Below are 16243 nucleotides of genomic sequence, written 5' to 3'. Positions count from 1 at the left end.
TTTTTGGGCCCAGAAGATCGACGGGGTTAAAGCCCCTGCCTCGCTGGCTTTTCTGCCAGGAGACCAGCTGCCAGCCCTCGCCCGCACCGCTGGGAAAGGGAACTCTGCACCCAGCTGCGGCCTGGCTCCTCCGAGGGCGACCAGGTCGAGCGCCGCAGAGACGCCTCACTCATCCGGGCGAGGAGGCGGCGCACGGGCTCCGACAGGACAGGGAAGCCATCACCACGAAGGGCACCCGCCGTGGCACAGCAGGAGGACCCCAACTAGGACCCATGAGGATGCGGGTTCGATTCCCTGGCCTCGCTCAGTGGGTTACGGATCTGGCGTGGCTGTGGCTGTGGTGCAGGCTGGCAGCTGTAGCTCTGATTCAACTGCTGGCCTGGGAACCTCCATATGCTGCAGGTGTGGCCTTAAAAAAAAAGAGACAGGCCTCAAAGGAGCGGTCAACTTGAGCTTTAGTAAAGTCAGAAGGAGAAAGACAAACACCACGTGATATCACTTGTATCTGAAACCCAATAGCCGGCACAAAGGAACCTGTCTACAGAAAAGAAACAAACTCGTGGACATGGAGAACAGACTTGTGGTTGCCAAGAGGGAGGGCGAGGGAGTGGGATGGACGGGGAGTTTGAGGCTGGTAGATGCAAACTTTGGCATTGGGAGTGGAGAAGCAATGAGATCCTGCTGTGCAGCACAGGGAACGCTACCCAGTCCCTGTGACGGAGCAGGATGGAGAATAACGTGAGAAAAAGAATGTATAATGTACGTATAACTGGGTCCCTGTGCTGTACAGCAGAGATTGACAGAACGCTGTAAATCAACTATAATAAAAAATTAAAAAGTAAAACGAAGTCTAGATCACCCCTTACCTAGCTCTGCCTCACCTGGCAGATTCCCCCCCGGGGAAGCGGACCAGGAAAACACCGGCAGAACTACCCAGCCAGGGCAACCCGCGTCAGAGCCCTCTCTGACCCATCTGGAGGCACGAGGGGGTCTTCCAAATTCATTGCAAGAAGGATATTCACTGCCTTCAGCCACTGAGGGGATTTACATGCATCCAGCACCCGCTCAGCTGGCTGGGTGGGGGGCATCATGGGGCCTAAAGCGCAATCCCACAAGGGGCTGGAATGAAACCAGGTTACTACTCGACAAGGGTAAAAGCAGATGCAAGCTGCTTCTTCACCCCGTGACCCAGAACACAAAATCACGCGCCCAGGAGGAGAGCCCTGTCATACTGAGCGGAGAGATGGCTCTCTCCACCCCGTCCAGCCTCAGCACCTTCCCGAGAGACGTGCGCCCACCTCTGCGGCAGCGGGTCAAGCTCAGGGTCTGCATCGGGGGCTTAGAACCCGACTAGGGCCACCTCCTGTTCACATCAAAATTAACGTGCATGGGTAACCACTTTTTTCTACTGATTCCATTGATACATTGGGAATTTAGCAGCAAGTTAAGGGGAAGCAGTTACAAAAACCTCTTTTTTCTACATTCAAAATAAGTTGTTTTAAGAGTCCCCTTGTGGTGCAGCAGGTTAAGGATCTGGCGTCTGAGTCACTGCTGTGGCATAGGTTCAATCCCCAACCTGGGAACTTCTACATGCCATGCGCACGGCCAAAATAAAATAAAATAAAATAAGCCATCTTAAATAATCTACAGCAACCTAAAGTGACAAGAACATGCATGACTAGCTGCAGCACTCCTGCTGTTACGCCTGCGGCAAGTTTATTAGCAATTTCCTAACAAATCTTCTAGTGCAAAGAGCACATAATCACTTGGAAGCTCCATTACCATATCTGGCTCTCACTTTCCCATATAAGTAATCGTGCCTAAATGTAAGAACTGGAAGTAAAGCTGGGCAGGGGCGCCCACAGCCTTGCTCTGCGGGCATCTGCTCCTCTAAACAACTCTCCAAAACACCTTGCGTTCATTTGGCCGCGCCTGCCTTCGAGCCTGTCGGCGGCTGCCTTTAACACCAACCCGCTTTGGAGAAAAGAAGCTTCCGTTTGAAACGGGTGCAGACCCGTGGCAAGGCTCCGCACGGCTAAGGGGCTAAAAAGCTCAGCTTGGTCTCAGTCCTTCTCCCGTCCTACCCCTCATTCCCAGCGCCAGAAAGAGCAGCTCTGCTTCTGTACGCGCAGCACTGTCAGAGCTTCTTTTTGGTTCTGGGCAGCGCAGCGGATTTAACCTTGCCTTTGGGGGATGCCCCTTGGCTTGAGGTCGTGGGGGGCTTCTCTGCTTCTCCCTTGAGTTCCACTGGAAGGAGTCTGCTGGGTACGGAACGCAGGGAACGCAGCTCCGAGTCGTCCACGTCGTCCTTCTTACCCGGCCCAGAACGCGTCTTGTCACAAGCAGCCGACTAGAAATCAAAGAAAAGGCCTGGGTGAGTTTTCAGAACGAAACAAGATCCATCAATTCAAGGAAGCGAGTCCAGCTTTGCAAAGTGGACTCTTCGGATGCGAGACATAAACTGAGCACACCGTGAAACTGTTCTTAAAGCGCCTTTAGAACCTTCCAGAAAACAGAACTGTCTAGCGTCAGGGTCTGTCGAGCAGAGCACAGGCTCGACCCCAAGCCCTGCGCCCTGCAGAGTGAAGGTGGCCGTGACTCCTCCTGGACAGACGCGTTCCTCTTCAGATTTTTCCGGATGCGCCCTGATGCGGTCTGGACCCGCGGGCGCGCTCATCCCGACCGAACCGTCTAACCCGGCGCAAAGGCGCCTCCCGGGGCCGCTCCGCGCATTCGCATCATTCTCGGCATCGAGTCGGGGACCGGCTCCACGCCCAGCCACCCGGCGCGGCGGGTCTGCGGGCCTCTCGGGGTCTCGACGCCTCGCCGTAAATGAGGAAAGTGGTATCTGCCCCTTTACGGCACGGGTTTATTACGAGGATGACCCGAGGTGCTGCCCGTGACGGCCCTCGGTGGGCTCTCAAGAGCAGAGCAAACAGAGGGACCTAACAGGCGGAGGTGTCTGCACAGGACCCTCGGCCCGCAGCCCAGGAAGGGCCTCTATCCTGCTGCCGCGAGGGAAGCAGAGCCCAGCGCGACCTTAGCTGCATCTTAAAAGGGCTCACTTCCCTTTCAGTGAAGCTGAGCAGAGCAGAGAGGGTCTCGGAGACCCTCACAAGCAGGACGGGCGATGAGACATGGGGGTCCCGGGGCCACAGGTCCACCTGCACACGGAGTGATCCTGGAAAAGGGCTCAGAAGTTTAAAGTCCTGGTGAGTTGAAAGTACATGTGAGTTAATAATCAGAACAACCTTCCAGGACTGTGAAAAGATTCCATGGAACACGGAATAAAGCCGGTGTGGGCTTTGGTGTTTGGGGGCCTCTCGTGATGCCAGCGACCACGTTTCACACTCAGCAGTAGGCCCAGTGTGTGATCTGTCCCAGGAATGAGTGGCTTCCCAGGGCTGCAGCAACACCTCAGGTCCTGTATGTGAAGAAAGAGAAACGGTGCCTGACGTTTGCCTATTTCGGACAAGCCCTTAAATGTGTGCCTCTTCACACCCCACGCCGTGTGACGTCACAGCGACGTGGGCTAAATCGTGAGCAGGTGATTTTGTACACTGAAAAATTAATTTGTATAAATTTGGAAATGCTAAGAGGTCCTTTTCGGCGCTCCTGTTGTGATTTAGTGGGAACGAACCCAACTAGTATCCATGAGGTTGTGGGTTCGATTCCTGGTCCCGCTCAGTGGGTTAAGGATCCCCTGTTGCTGTGAGCTGTGCTGTAGGTCACAGATGCGGCTCGGATCTGGCATTACTGTGGCTGTGCTGTCACCGGCAGCTGTAGCTCTGATTTGACCCCTGGGAACTTGCACATGCCGAGGGTGTGGTCCTAAAAAGCAATAAAAAAGAGAACATCAATCTTTTAAAAATCTATATATGTTCAATATAAGTTATAGAGATCAATTAAAAAAAAAGGTCCTTTTCTCAAGAAAATTTCTGGGTTGCTTCTCTGTGGGTTCTTTTGAGGAACAGAAAACCCTTAAAATGTGTTAGCATCCAGTAACACAGGCTGTGTCTCCGTGAAAACTCCTTAGGTTCAGCAATGGGGTGAGAATACAACACACCCACAGTCCAGTGTCTGCCTGACCATAAGCTGCTTTGCTGAGTTCAGAACTGGTCGCTAGACATGAAACCTACCTTGGAAATTTCACTGCGTAAACATTTAAGTCACTCGGCATACAACTCTTTTAAGGAGATGAATCTAAGTTTCACCCTCTCTCTTTCAACATTTCTCCCTCTTGAGTTCTCATCTAAGTAGCTGAAGAAAGGCTGTTCCACACACCTGCTAAACTAATACTCTGCAGGACAGGAACAGAGGCTCGGCATTTTCCTCTTTACGCTTCACACTCACCTCTGGTTTACCATTTCGGTTCTTCTTCACTGGTCCACGGGTTAATCACTGTCCTTGAGCCATTAATGTAGACTCGGAAGCTGAAGGCTCCAGGAGGAAACCCTCAGAAACAGTCTCTGAGCAGGACGAGGGGGACAGGGATGCTCTTTTTCCAAAGACACCAGAGGCTCCGGGTCCCTCTTGGGCAACATATCTTAAGATAATGCTTGGAATTTCCCGGCAAAGTGGAAGGAAGAAGGAAACTCAACCAAAATGTTTGGTTGCTTCAGGGTGGAAACATGGTATTTCAGTTTCGTCCTCGAGCGAGATGAGAAAAATGCCATCATGGAGCCACGCTCACCTTACTTGCTTATACCCAGCGTTAGTGCTTTTTAAATAGGCGGTGCAGCCTCGTGCTTCGAAATTCACGGTGTTCAAAGTGCCTCCTTGCCCGCTGGTTACTTCAGCTCTGCAGCCCCACCACAGGCGACCAGCACTGTCACTTTACAGTGTTTCTCTCCAAAGAGACTTTAGGCAACTTCAAGCAAATATTAGGCAGAATGAGATGGAATTGACTGTCACTTTTGCAGGTCAAAACCAGCCCACTAATGGCAATTTTATATGTTCCATCTGTCTCAACACTGATGCACTTTCATATCGCTTTTTAACACAAACGGCAGCCCACTGTAAACACTCTTTTAACCTTAATTTTTTTAAACTAATAATTATCGTGACCATTACTCCAAGTCAATAGACAAAAAGAGTTCTCCTCTTTCCTTCAGCTGTGCAGCGTTCTCTTCTTTGACTGTACCATAATTTACTTAGCCAGTTCCTTAATGGGCATTCAGGGTGTTTCTAACCCTAAGTAGCACAAATAATGCTGCTGTGAGTGACTTTATATCTGTGTCACTGTGTACACGTATAAATCATCTACAGGACGCACATATTTTAGAGGGAGAACTTCTGGATCAAAAGTTATAGGGATTTGGAGTTCTCGTTGTGGCTCAGTGGTTAACAAATCCACCTAGGAAGCATGAGGTTGCAGGTTTGATCCCTGGCCTCGCTCAGTGGGTTGGGGATCCAGCGTTGCCGTGAGCTGTGGTGTAGGTCACAGATACACTCAGATCCCGTGTTGCTGTGACTGTGGTGTAGGCAGCAGCTACAGCTCCGATGAGACCCCTAGCCTGGGAACCTCCATATGCCGTGGGAGCAGCCCTAGAAATGGCAAAAAGACAAAAAAAAAAAAAAAAAAAAGAGTTATAGGGATTTGTAATTTTGAAAGACATCGCCCCATGGCCTCCACTGCAGTTGTACCAACCTGCACTCTTACCAGCAGCATTATCAGTACCTGTTTTCTTATTTCTTTTTCAATTTGGTATTTAATACATATTAAAACTAACAGGGTCCACCATTTTTTGGTTTTTATGAATCTATTTTTTGTTTGGTTTTTATTGAAGTGTGGATAATTTACAACACGTGTTAGCTTCACGTGTACAGCAAAGTGATTCAGACACACATATATTTATATACATATTCTTTGCAGATTCTCTTCCATTATGGTTATTACAGCTCTCTGTTCTCTACAGCAGGTCCTTGCTGCTTACCTAGTTCACACATAACCGTGTGCATGTGTTCACCCCAAACTCCTAGGCTTACCTCGCCCCGCCCCACCCGTCCCGGGGGTTCCCCCGGTGACCGTCAGTTTCTTCTCTAGGTCCGTGGGTTTACTTCTTTTTCGTGAAGAGGTTCGTTTGTACCAGATGTTTACATTGCACACGTAAGTGGTTCACATGGTAGTGGTCTTTCTCTGACCTACCTTACTTGGCATGAGAGGCTCTGGGTCACCCATGTTGCTGCAAATGGCGTCCTTTCGTTCTTTTTATGGCCGGTGTTCATATGAAGAGACTGACCACATATTCTTTACCCGCTCATCTGCTGGGGGCGCTTCTTGTCTTGGCTGGACATGTCTCGGCTGTTGCAAATGGTGCTTCTGTGAGTACTGAGCTTCTGTGAGTCAGGGTTTTCTTAGGATATGTGCCCAGGATCATGTGTTAGCTCTGTTTTTAGTTTTTGAGGAACCTCCATACTATTCATCGCAGATGCACTAATTTACATTCCCGACAACAGTGCGGGAGGCTCCTTTTTCTCCACATCCTCTCCGGCATTATTTTTTTGACTTTTAATGACGGCCACTCTAACTGGTGTAAGGTGGCACCTCATTGTAGTTTTGCTTTGCGTTTCTCTAGGAATTAGCAATGCTGAGCATCTGTTCCTGGGCCTGTTGGCCATTCGTCTGTCTTCTTTAAAGAAATGCCTATTTCGATTTCCTGCCCACTTTCGGATTGGGTTGTTGTGTTTCTGATACGGAGCTGCATGAGTTGTTTGCATATTTGGGGGATTCATCCCTGGTCGGTTGCCTCATTTGCAAAGATTTTTAATCAACCATGTTTTAATTGAGCTTCGACACTGGCCTAAAACTGGCTGCACTGAAACCAGTCCCACTGACTGTACTTTACCCTTCGGTAACATCAGTGCAAATCTACTTACCTTTGTGCAGGAAGTTACCGCAAATGCCTAAAAGCCTCTGTGTGTGTGTGTACCGTACACAACATCACGTATGCTTGTGCTCCACACGCCTCTCTGCTAACTTGCGGATGTGCTAAGTCTGGGACGCCACTGTCGAGGAATCAGAATCCCGAGACGTTTCCTAAAGACTGTCCTTCCCGCTTAAATCCGCCCTTAGCGCCGCTGCGCTCTGATGCTAACAAAACATGGACGCAGGCTGGCCTCCCGGCGCCCTCTGGGCCAGGCTACAGCTTTCCTCACCAAGAGCCAAGCCTCTCATCTCTTTGGAATATAAATAACTAAGGGAAAGTCCAACTTCCAGGCTTTTCTGTAGGATTTTTGAAAGGATTTCTTTTGTAGGTTATAGGTTATCTAAATTTTAAGTTTCTCTTCTTCTTCTCTTATAGTTGATGGGATTCTTCAGGGATCTGTGCTGCCCTGATGCAGTTTTACAGTTTTGTAGTAGAAGAGAGAAACGGAAAGTGGACTTGCCAAGGTCGCAGACGTTCCCAAGATCCTCCAGGTCGTGAAAGGTGTGCGGACGGTCAGGCGCTCCGAGAAGGCTGTACGAAAGGGGGGAGCGCTCGGCGAGGAGTTTCCGTGCGCGGTGCCGGGGGCAGAGTCTGTTTCAATGGCCATCACGAGACTGTCGGCATCACGTCAATCCCAAAGCAGGCCTGAAAGGCACTGCAGACTGTTCTCTAAAGATGCCGGCGGAATAGACCATCTCACAGGGACCACGAGAACCGGGCTATAATCTGAAACTTAGAACTCAAAGAAAAGCGTTTGTCTCTCCTCGGATAAAATTATGAAGAACTCGTATGTGAAACACCGCCACCGGCCTGTGTACTCACAAAGGGATGGGATTCGGCTGCTGATGGGACTCCTGGGCGGGGACGTCTTTGTAAGAGAGCCCTTCCCAGTCACCGCTGGAAAATGAGGGGGGGGCGACCGCAGGGCCGAGGCGCCAGACGGCACCTCTGAGCGCTGCGGCCAGGTGGCGACACAGGGGCTCCCCAGGCAGCCTCTCTGCTGTTCCTGGTCTTTGGCAGACGCCTTCCGCGTGGGGCCGCTGAAGGCTGCCGCTCCTGCTGGAGGCAGCGATGGGAAACACGACCTTGCAGAGGTCCCTCGGTCTTACCGTCTAGTAATTCAGCACCCTGGGCCTCATTTCTCCAGATCACTTTACTAATCTTGAAAAGGGGGCTCCGTGTGTGCCAAGGGAGGTATGTAACCGGAAAACCGGGCTAAACACACCCATTCCATTATTCGCTGGCGTAACCTGAAGCTGATGAACTCCTGTGGCGATAGTGGATGCAAAGCCTGTAGGCTCTGGACACATCCCTCCAAGTTAATACCAGCGCAGCATTCCTAGAAACCGTCACCCCTTCTCTGAATTTTGAGTAAAATACATGCTATTTAAGTAAAGTGGTTTATCACCATAGCAACCAATTCTAGAGCCACACATTCAAATTATAGGCCTGCACAAGGTCCAAGTGACAGAATATCCTAAGTTTTCAGCTATAGTTTTATTGTAATGGTCACCTGCTTTCTCCCACATTCCTGGGGTTTTTGAAGGAAGAGAAAGGAAAGCAAAGGGAAGGAGATAAATTTACTTCCAAATATATAGATTTCTTATATAGGGCTACCTACATAAAGAGCTAGGCCTTGTGTGGAGTTAATGAAAATCAAATCTAACTTGCAAATTAGAGAAAGATAAAAATATCTCTTTTCGTTTTAATTAAAGTATAATTTACATATAGTAGAATGTCAAAATCTCAAATGCACAATTTGATGAGTCTGGATAATGCTGGTCTTATATAACCAACGCCCCAACCAAGAAACGGAACAACGGCCCAAGAGGTTCCCTCATGCCATGTCCCGGTCAGCACCCCCGCTTCTGGGGCTACAAGTGTCTTGACATTTTTCAGCCTAAATTACTTTTGCTTCTAAAACTGCGTATCAGTGAAATAACAGACAATGTTTACTCCTTCGTGCCTGACTTCTTTTGCTTAAGATGTTTTGTAATTGAAAATTTTTACTGAGATAGCCATAGATTCTCACACAGATTATAGCATGTATTTGGGAATCATCCGTGTACTCGGAGTTTTCTTCTTTTGCCTGCCAGGTGGTAGTCCACTGTGTGGACATGCCACACTTTGCTTATCCAATCTCTTATTATGGCTATTTGGGCTGGTTTCAGTTTAGGGCTCTTCTAATACACAAAGCAGCTATAAACATATTCTACAAGTCCTTTCTTGAACTTACACGGGATTCTGGGTAAATGGTAAGTAAATGCTTAACTTTACAAGTAACTGCCAACCGTATCCCAGAAGAACTGCATCATTTTGCATTCCTTCCAGCAATGCAGGAAAATGCCAGTTGCTCCAATATTTGCTGACATTTCAAGTTGCAGGTCCTTTTAAATCTGGGGCATTCTGGAAAGAAGGTAGTGATGTATCACTGTAACTTTTCCTTACATCTTTTGCATTTCCCTGATGACCGATGATGTTGCCCATGTTTTCACATGCTTATTAACTACTGGCATATCTTCCTCTCTGAAGTGTCTGTTCAAGTCTTAGGCCCATTTAAGACAAAGAGCTGTCTTACTGAGTTGTGGGAATTGCCTTTACCCTCCAGGTACAAGCCCTTTGTCAGATTTGGTTATGCAGATATTCTCTCCCTGGGGCTTGGCCCCTCCTTTTCTTAATATGCTTTTTATGAGGAAACGCTAATTTTGGATGAAGTCCACTTTATCCACTTTTAAAGGGCTTTCTCTGCTCTATGAAATCTTTGACTGCTCTCTGGTTACAAAATATTCTCCTGTGTTTTCTCCCAGGAGCTTCACAGATTAGCTTCTTTTTTTTTAATTTTTATATTGTTTATTTTTTATTTTTTTGTCTTTGCGCCATTTCTAGGGCCGCTCCCGTGGCATATGGAGGTTCCCAGGCTAGGGGTCGAATTGGAGCTGTAGCCACCGGCCTCCACCACAGCCACAGCAAAGCGGGATCTGCGCGCGTCTGCAACCTACACCACAGCTCATGGCAACGGTGGGTCCGTAACCCGCTGAGCAAGGGCAGGGGTCGAACCCACAACCTCACGGTTCCTCGTCGGATTCGTTAACCACTGAGCCACAGCGGGAACTCCACAGATTAGCTTTTAAACTGATCTTTGTACATATAGTGTAAGCTAGGGGGTCAAAGTTATTATTTTTTTTCCATACAGATATCCTATAACTCCAGCACCATTTACTGAAAAAACTATCCTTTCCCCCATTAAATGGCTCTGAAATAGCTGTAAAAAATCAAGTGACCGCATAAGTGTAGATGTATTTTTAGACTCATCGACCCATTGGTCTCTTCACACAGTACTGATTACTGTAGCTGTATAGTAAACGTTGAAATCAGGTCACATAAGTTTTTCTAACTTTGTTCTTTTCAGGTTATTTTGGCTATTCTAGGTCTTGTGTATTCCCAATTACATTTTAGAATCAATTTGTCCATTTCCATCAGATAGGCAAAAGCCCTAGATTTCACTTGGGATTGCTTTAAAACTACAAATCAATTTGGAGAGAACTGACATCTTAACAGTATCAAATCTTCTAATCCATGAACATGGTATAGCTCTTCTCATACTTCAGTCTTCTTCACTTTCACTCAGCAACATGTTCTGGGGGTTGGTATAAATATTTTGCATATATTTCTTTCAATCTATTGCTAAGTATTTTATGTTTTGTAATATTTTAAATGGTTAAAAATTTTGTTTTCTGATGTTCCTCGATAGCATATAAAAATAACAACTGATTTTTTTATACAGATCTTGCATCTTGCACTTTACGATCACTTTCTGAAGACTTCTTGTGACTTTCTATGTACACAACCATGTCATCTGCAAAACCAAGCTCTGTGGCTCCACCCAATGGCTCCGCAGGGCTTGTGCTGGCAGCGCAGGTTCCAAAAGAGCCGAGAGAGGACCACCAGTGCCCCTTCCCCCATGGGAACTGTAAAGAGCTTCACCAAGAAAAGCCACAGGCTCCTGCAGGGGCTCCCACTAGTGGTGCCCAATCTGTGCCAAAAAGAGCCAAGAGAGGGCCACCTAGGCTCACTCCATGCTCCAGCTGCAGGCTGACTGGCTGGCGAAAGAACAAGCTACAGGGCTCCTGCCAGAGGCCCCCTGCGAAGGCTCCCGTCAGTGGCACTCATTCTACATCAAGGAAGCCATGGGAGGCCCATTCATTCACATTCCAACCAAAGAGGCTACAGACAGCACTCCAACCAGCAGCCAGGTGGGGGTGGGGGAGGGACCGCCAGAAGTACATGTTCTGCAGATACAGGGAGTCTGTTAGCAACAGTTTGGGAGAAACCTCGCCCCCGCCCCCCGACCCTTGGGGCTTCAGAGAGAGATCTCTAGAGTGGCCAAGTAAGGGGAGTGATGGTAGGATGGTAGCACTTGCCCCTACAGCTTCAGAGAGCAGTCCCTAGAGCCTCGCAGCAAAGGGAGGGGCGGCAGGAGAAACTGCTGACACTGCAAGTACAGGAAATAGCCCTTAAATCTATCTAGTAGCAGGTGGGGTAGCAGGAGACACAGCTACCCCTGTGTGATACAGAAGCCATCCTGCGAACTGTGAATCACTGCCGCCTGCCTCAGAGACCCCACCCCTAGCAGCCACCCAGATCCAGGAGAAGGAGTGTGATACTGCTGCGCCCAACACGTGCTCTGGGTGCACGTGAACCACTACCACCCCCGAGAACTCCGGGACTGGGCACCTGCTACTGTATCTACATTCGTACTGTCAAGGGGACAATAAACAGAAAGGCAGACATTACGAGACAACAAAGAAGCAGCTTTCAGACAAAGGAACACGACGAAAACACACAGACAACAAAGAAGCAGCTTTCAGACAAAGGAACACAACGAAAACACAGAAAAACCACTGAGTGATGAGGAGACCGGCAGTCTACCTGAAAAAGAGTTCAGAGTGATGACAGCAAAGATGATCCATGGTCTTGGAAAAAGAATGGAGACGCAGATGGAGAGCTCCGAAGAGATGTTTAACAAGGAGCTAGAGGATTTAGAGAGCAAGGTGAATAGCGCGACAGCTGAAATGAAAAGTAACCCAGAAGGAACCAATAGCAGGTTAGTGGAGCAGAGGAACAAATAAGTGAGGTGGGAGACAGAGAGGTAGAAATCACTGCTACAGAAAAACAAAACCAAAAACTGAGCAGAGTCTAAGAGACCTCCGGGACAACATTAAACGTACCAATGTTCGCATCACAGGGGTTCCAGAGAAGAAGAGAGAGAAAGGGCCAGAGAAAATAGTTGAAGAGATTATAGCTAAAAATTTCCTTAATACGGGAAAGGAAACCCTCACTCAAGTCGAAGAAGCACAGAGAATTCAATCCAAAATAAGCCCAAGGAGAAACAGCAATCCACATGCTAATCAAAATGACAAAAACTAATTACAAAGAAAAAACATTAAAAGCCACAAGGGGAAAGCAACAAATCACATATAAGGGAACCCCCATGAGGATAACAGCTGATTTTTTAGCAGAAACTCTATAAGCCAGATGGGAATGGCAAGATATATTTGAGGTAATGAAGAGGAGGAACCTAGAACCAAGAACACTCTACCCAGGAAAGCTCTCATTCAGATTTGATGGAGAGATCAAAAGCTTTACAGACAAGCAGAAGCTAAGAGAATTCAGCACCTCCCAACCAGCTCTACATCAACTACTAAAGGAGATTCTCTAAGCAGAGAAGGAAAAGCCACAGTTAGAAACAATAATACTGCAAATGAAAAAAATTCACGGCTAAAAGCAAAGATAATATAAAAGCAGTAAATCGCCCGTTGACAAATATGATATCAAAACTAGCAGGTATGAGAAGAGGAGAGGACAAATGCAGAAAATTGAAAATGCACCTCAACTTAAGACACCAGCAAGCAGAAACAACTCTGCACACATACAGATGGTTAAGAAAATGACAAGAAATACATACTTATCCGTAATTACGCTGAAGGTAAATGGATTAAATGCTCCAATTAAAAGACACAGACTGGCTTACTGGCTACAAAAACAAGAGCCATATACGTGCTGCTCACAAGAGACCCACCTCAGCTCTAAGGACACAGACAGGCTTAAAGTGAGGGGATGAAAGAAAATATTATATGCAAATGGAAATTACAGAAAGTCAGGAATAACAATATTCATATCATACAAAATAGATTTTAAAATAAAGAAGGTCACGAGAGACAAAGAAAGACATTACATAATAATTAAAGGATAAATCCAAGACAAAGCTATAACAATTGCAATTATATATACACCCAACATAGGAGCAACACAATACATGAGGCAACTACTAACAGCCATAAAAGGAGAAACTGACAGGAACATAATAATAGCGGGGGGCTTCAGCACCCCACTTACAGCAATGGACAGATCATCCAGACAGAAAATCAACAAGAAAACACAGGTCTTAAATGATACACTAGACCAAACAGACTTAACGGATATCTATAAAACTTTTCAGCCCAAAGCAGCAGGATATACTTTCTTCTCAAGTACACAGGGAACATTCTCCAGGATAGATCATTTCCTGGACCACAGATCAAGCCTTGGTAAATTTTTAAAAATTGAAATTATTTCAAGCATTTTCTCTGACCATAGTGCTATGAGACTAGAAATCAACTACAAGAAAAAAAAAAAAAACACCAAAACACACACACACCTGAAAGCTAAACAGTATGCTACTCAGCAACAAATGGATCATTGAAGAAATCAAAGAGGAAATTAAAAGATACTTAGAGACAAATGACAATGAAGATACAACAACCCAAAACATATGGAACACGGCAAAAGCAGTTCTGAGAGGGAAGTTTATAGCAATACAATCTTATCTCAGGAAAGAAGAAAAAACTCATATAAACAACCTAACCTTACACCTTAAACATCTAGAGAAGGAAGACCAGACAAAGGCCAAAATTAGCAGAAGGAAAGAGATCATAAAGATTAGAGCAGAAATTAATAACATGGAGACAAAGAAAACAATTGATAGGATCAATGAAACCAGAAGTTGGTTCTTGGAAAAGATCAACAAAATTGATAAACCTTTAGCCAGACTCATCCAGAAAAAAATGGGAGATGGTTCAAATCAATGAAATTAGAAATGAAAAAGACATTACAACTGACAATGCAGAAATACAAAGGATAGTGACAAGACTACTATGAGTAACCGTATGCCAGTAAAATGGACAACCCAGAAGAAATGGATAGATTTTCACGAAGGTACAACCTACTAAGACTGAACCAAGGAGCAATAGAAAATATGAACACACCACTCACAAGGGCTGAAATTGAAAATGCAATTTAAAAACTTCCAAAAAACAAAAGCCCAGGGCCCGATGGCTTCACAGGTGAATTCTATCAAACATTCAGAGAAGAGTTAACACCTCTTCTTCTGAAACTTTTCCAAAAATCGCAGAGGAAGGAACACTCCCAAGCTCATTCTATGCAGCCACCATCATAAAGATACCACAGAAAAAGAAACGACAGGCCAACATCACTGATGAACATAGATGCAAAAATACTCAACATATATTCAAACCACGTTCGAATATATATGAAAAAGATCTTACACCATGATCAAGTAGGATTTATCCCAGGGATGCTAGGATTCTTCAATATCTGCAAATCTATCAGTGTGATACACCACATTAACAAACTGAAAAATAAAACCATATGATCACCTCAATAGATGCAGAAAAAGCTTCTGACAAAATTCAACAGCCATTCATGATGAAAACTCTCCAGAGAGTGGGCATAGAGGGGAACTACCTCAGTATAATAAAAGTTGTTTATGACAGACAAATCCACAGCTTACATCATTCTCAATGGCGAAAAACTAAAAGCGTTTCTACTAAGATCAGGAACAAGACAAGGGTGTCCACTTTCACCAATGTTACTCTATATAGTTTTGGAAGTCCTAGCCATGGCAATCAGAGAAGAAAAAGAAATAAAAGGGATGCAAATTGTAAAGGAAGAAATAAAACTATCCCTGTTTGCAGATGACATGACACTTTACCTAGAAAATCCTAAAGACACTACCAGAAAACTGTTAGAGCTCATCGATTAATTTGGTAAAGTTAGAGGCTACAAAATCAATCACAGAAATCTATTGCATTTCTATACACTAACCATGAAAAATCAGAAGGAGAAATTAGGGAAACCATCCCATTTATCATCACATCAAAAAGAATAAAATATCTAGGAATAAACCTACCTAAGAAGACAGAAGACCTGTACTCCAAAAACGGTAAGACACTGACGAAAGAAATCAAAGATGACACAAATAGGTGGAAAAATATACCATGCTCTTGGATTGGAAGCATCAATATGGTCAAAATGCTTGTACTACCCAAGGCAATCTACAGAGTCAATGCAATCCCTATCAAATTACCAATGACATTCTTTACAGAACTAGAACAAATATTTTAAAATTTGTATGGAAACAGAAAAGACCTCAAATAGCCAAAGCAATATGAAAAAGAAAAAAATGGAACTGGAGGAATCAGGCTCCTTGACTTCAGACTATACTACAAAGCTACAATCATCAAAAAGTATGGTACTGGCACAAAACTAGAAATATAGATCAATGGAAGAGGATAGCAAGCCCAGAAATAAACCCAAGCACCAATGGTCAACTCCTCTATGACAAAGGAGGCAAGAACATACAGTGGAGAAAAGATAGTCTCTTCAATAAAACTGGACAACTGCATGTAAAGTAATGAAATTAAAACGCTTTCCAGCACCAAACACAAAAATAAACTCAAAATGGATTAAAGACCTAAACTTAAGGCCAGATACTATAAACCTCCTAGAGGAAAACATAGGCAGAACGCTCTTTGAAATAAATCACAGCAACATCTTCCTTGATCTGCCTCCTAGAATAATGACAATCAAGACACAAATAAACCAGTGTGATCTAATTAAACTCAAAAGCTTCTGCACAGCAAATGAAACTATGCTAAAACAACCCAAAAAGATAACCCACATAATGGAAGAAAATCTTTGCAAATGGTTTTTAACCAACAAAGGTTTAGCCTCCAAAATATACAAATAGCTCATGCACGTCAACAAGAAAAACGGCAAACTACCCAATCAAAAGACGGGTAGAAGACCTAAACAGACATTTCTTTGAGGACATTCAGATGGTCAACAGGCACGTGAAAAAATGCTCAATGTCACTAATCATTAGAGAAATGTACATCAAAACTACAATGAGGTCCCACCTCACTCCAGTCAGAATGGCCATCACTAACAAGTCAACAATCAACAAATGCTGGAGA

At 45.4% G+C, this 16243-nt stretch overlaps 1 protein-coding gene across 1 annotated transcript in view; it reads right to left on the bottom strand.

Moving 5' to 3' along the window:
- STK33 (serine/threonine kinase 33) overlaps window positions 439-16243 on the bottom strand; it is a 151360-nt gene continuing 135555 nt past the window's right edge. Inside the window, exon 13 of the mRNA XM_021062263.1 lies at window positions 439-2350. Within this exon, the coding sequence (XP_020917922.1) occupies window positions 2138-2350 (213 nt within the window). The 3' untranslated portion in view covers window positions 439-2137. The remainder of the gene's footprint in view (window positions 2351-16243) is intronic.

The sequence above is a fragment of the Sus scrofa genome, chromosome 9 (genome assembly GCF_000003025.6).
Source record: "Sus scrofa isolate TJ Tabasco breed Duroc chromosome 9, Sscrofa11.1, whole genome shotgun sequence".
NCBI lineage: Eukaryota > Metazoa > Chordata > Mammalia > Artiodactyla > Suidae > Sus > Sus scrofa.
Note: the sequence above shows the minus strand (reverse complement) of the source record. Positions and strands in the feature narration are given on the sequence as shown.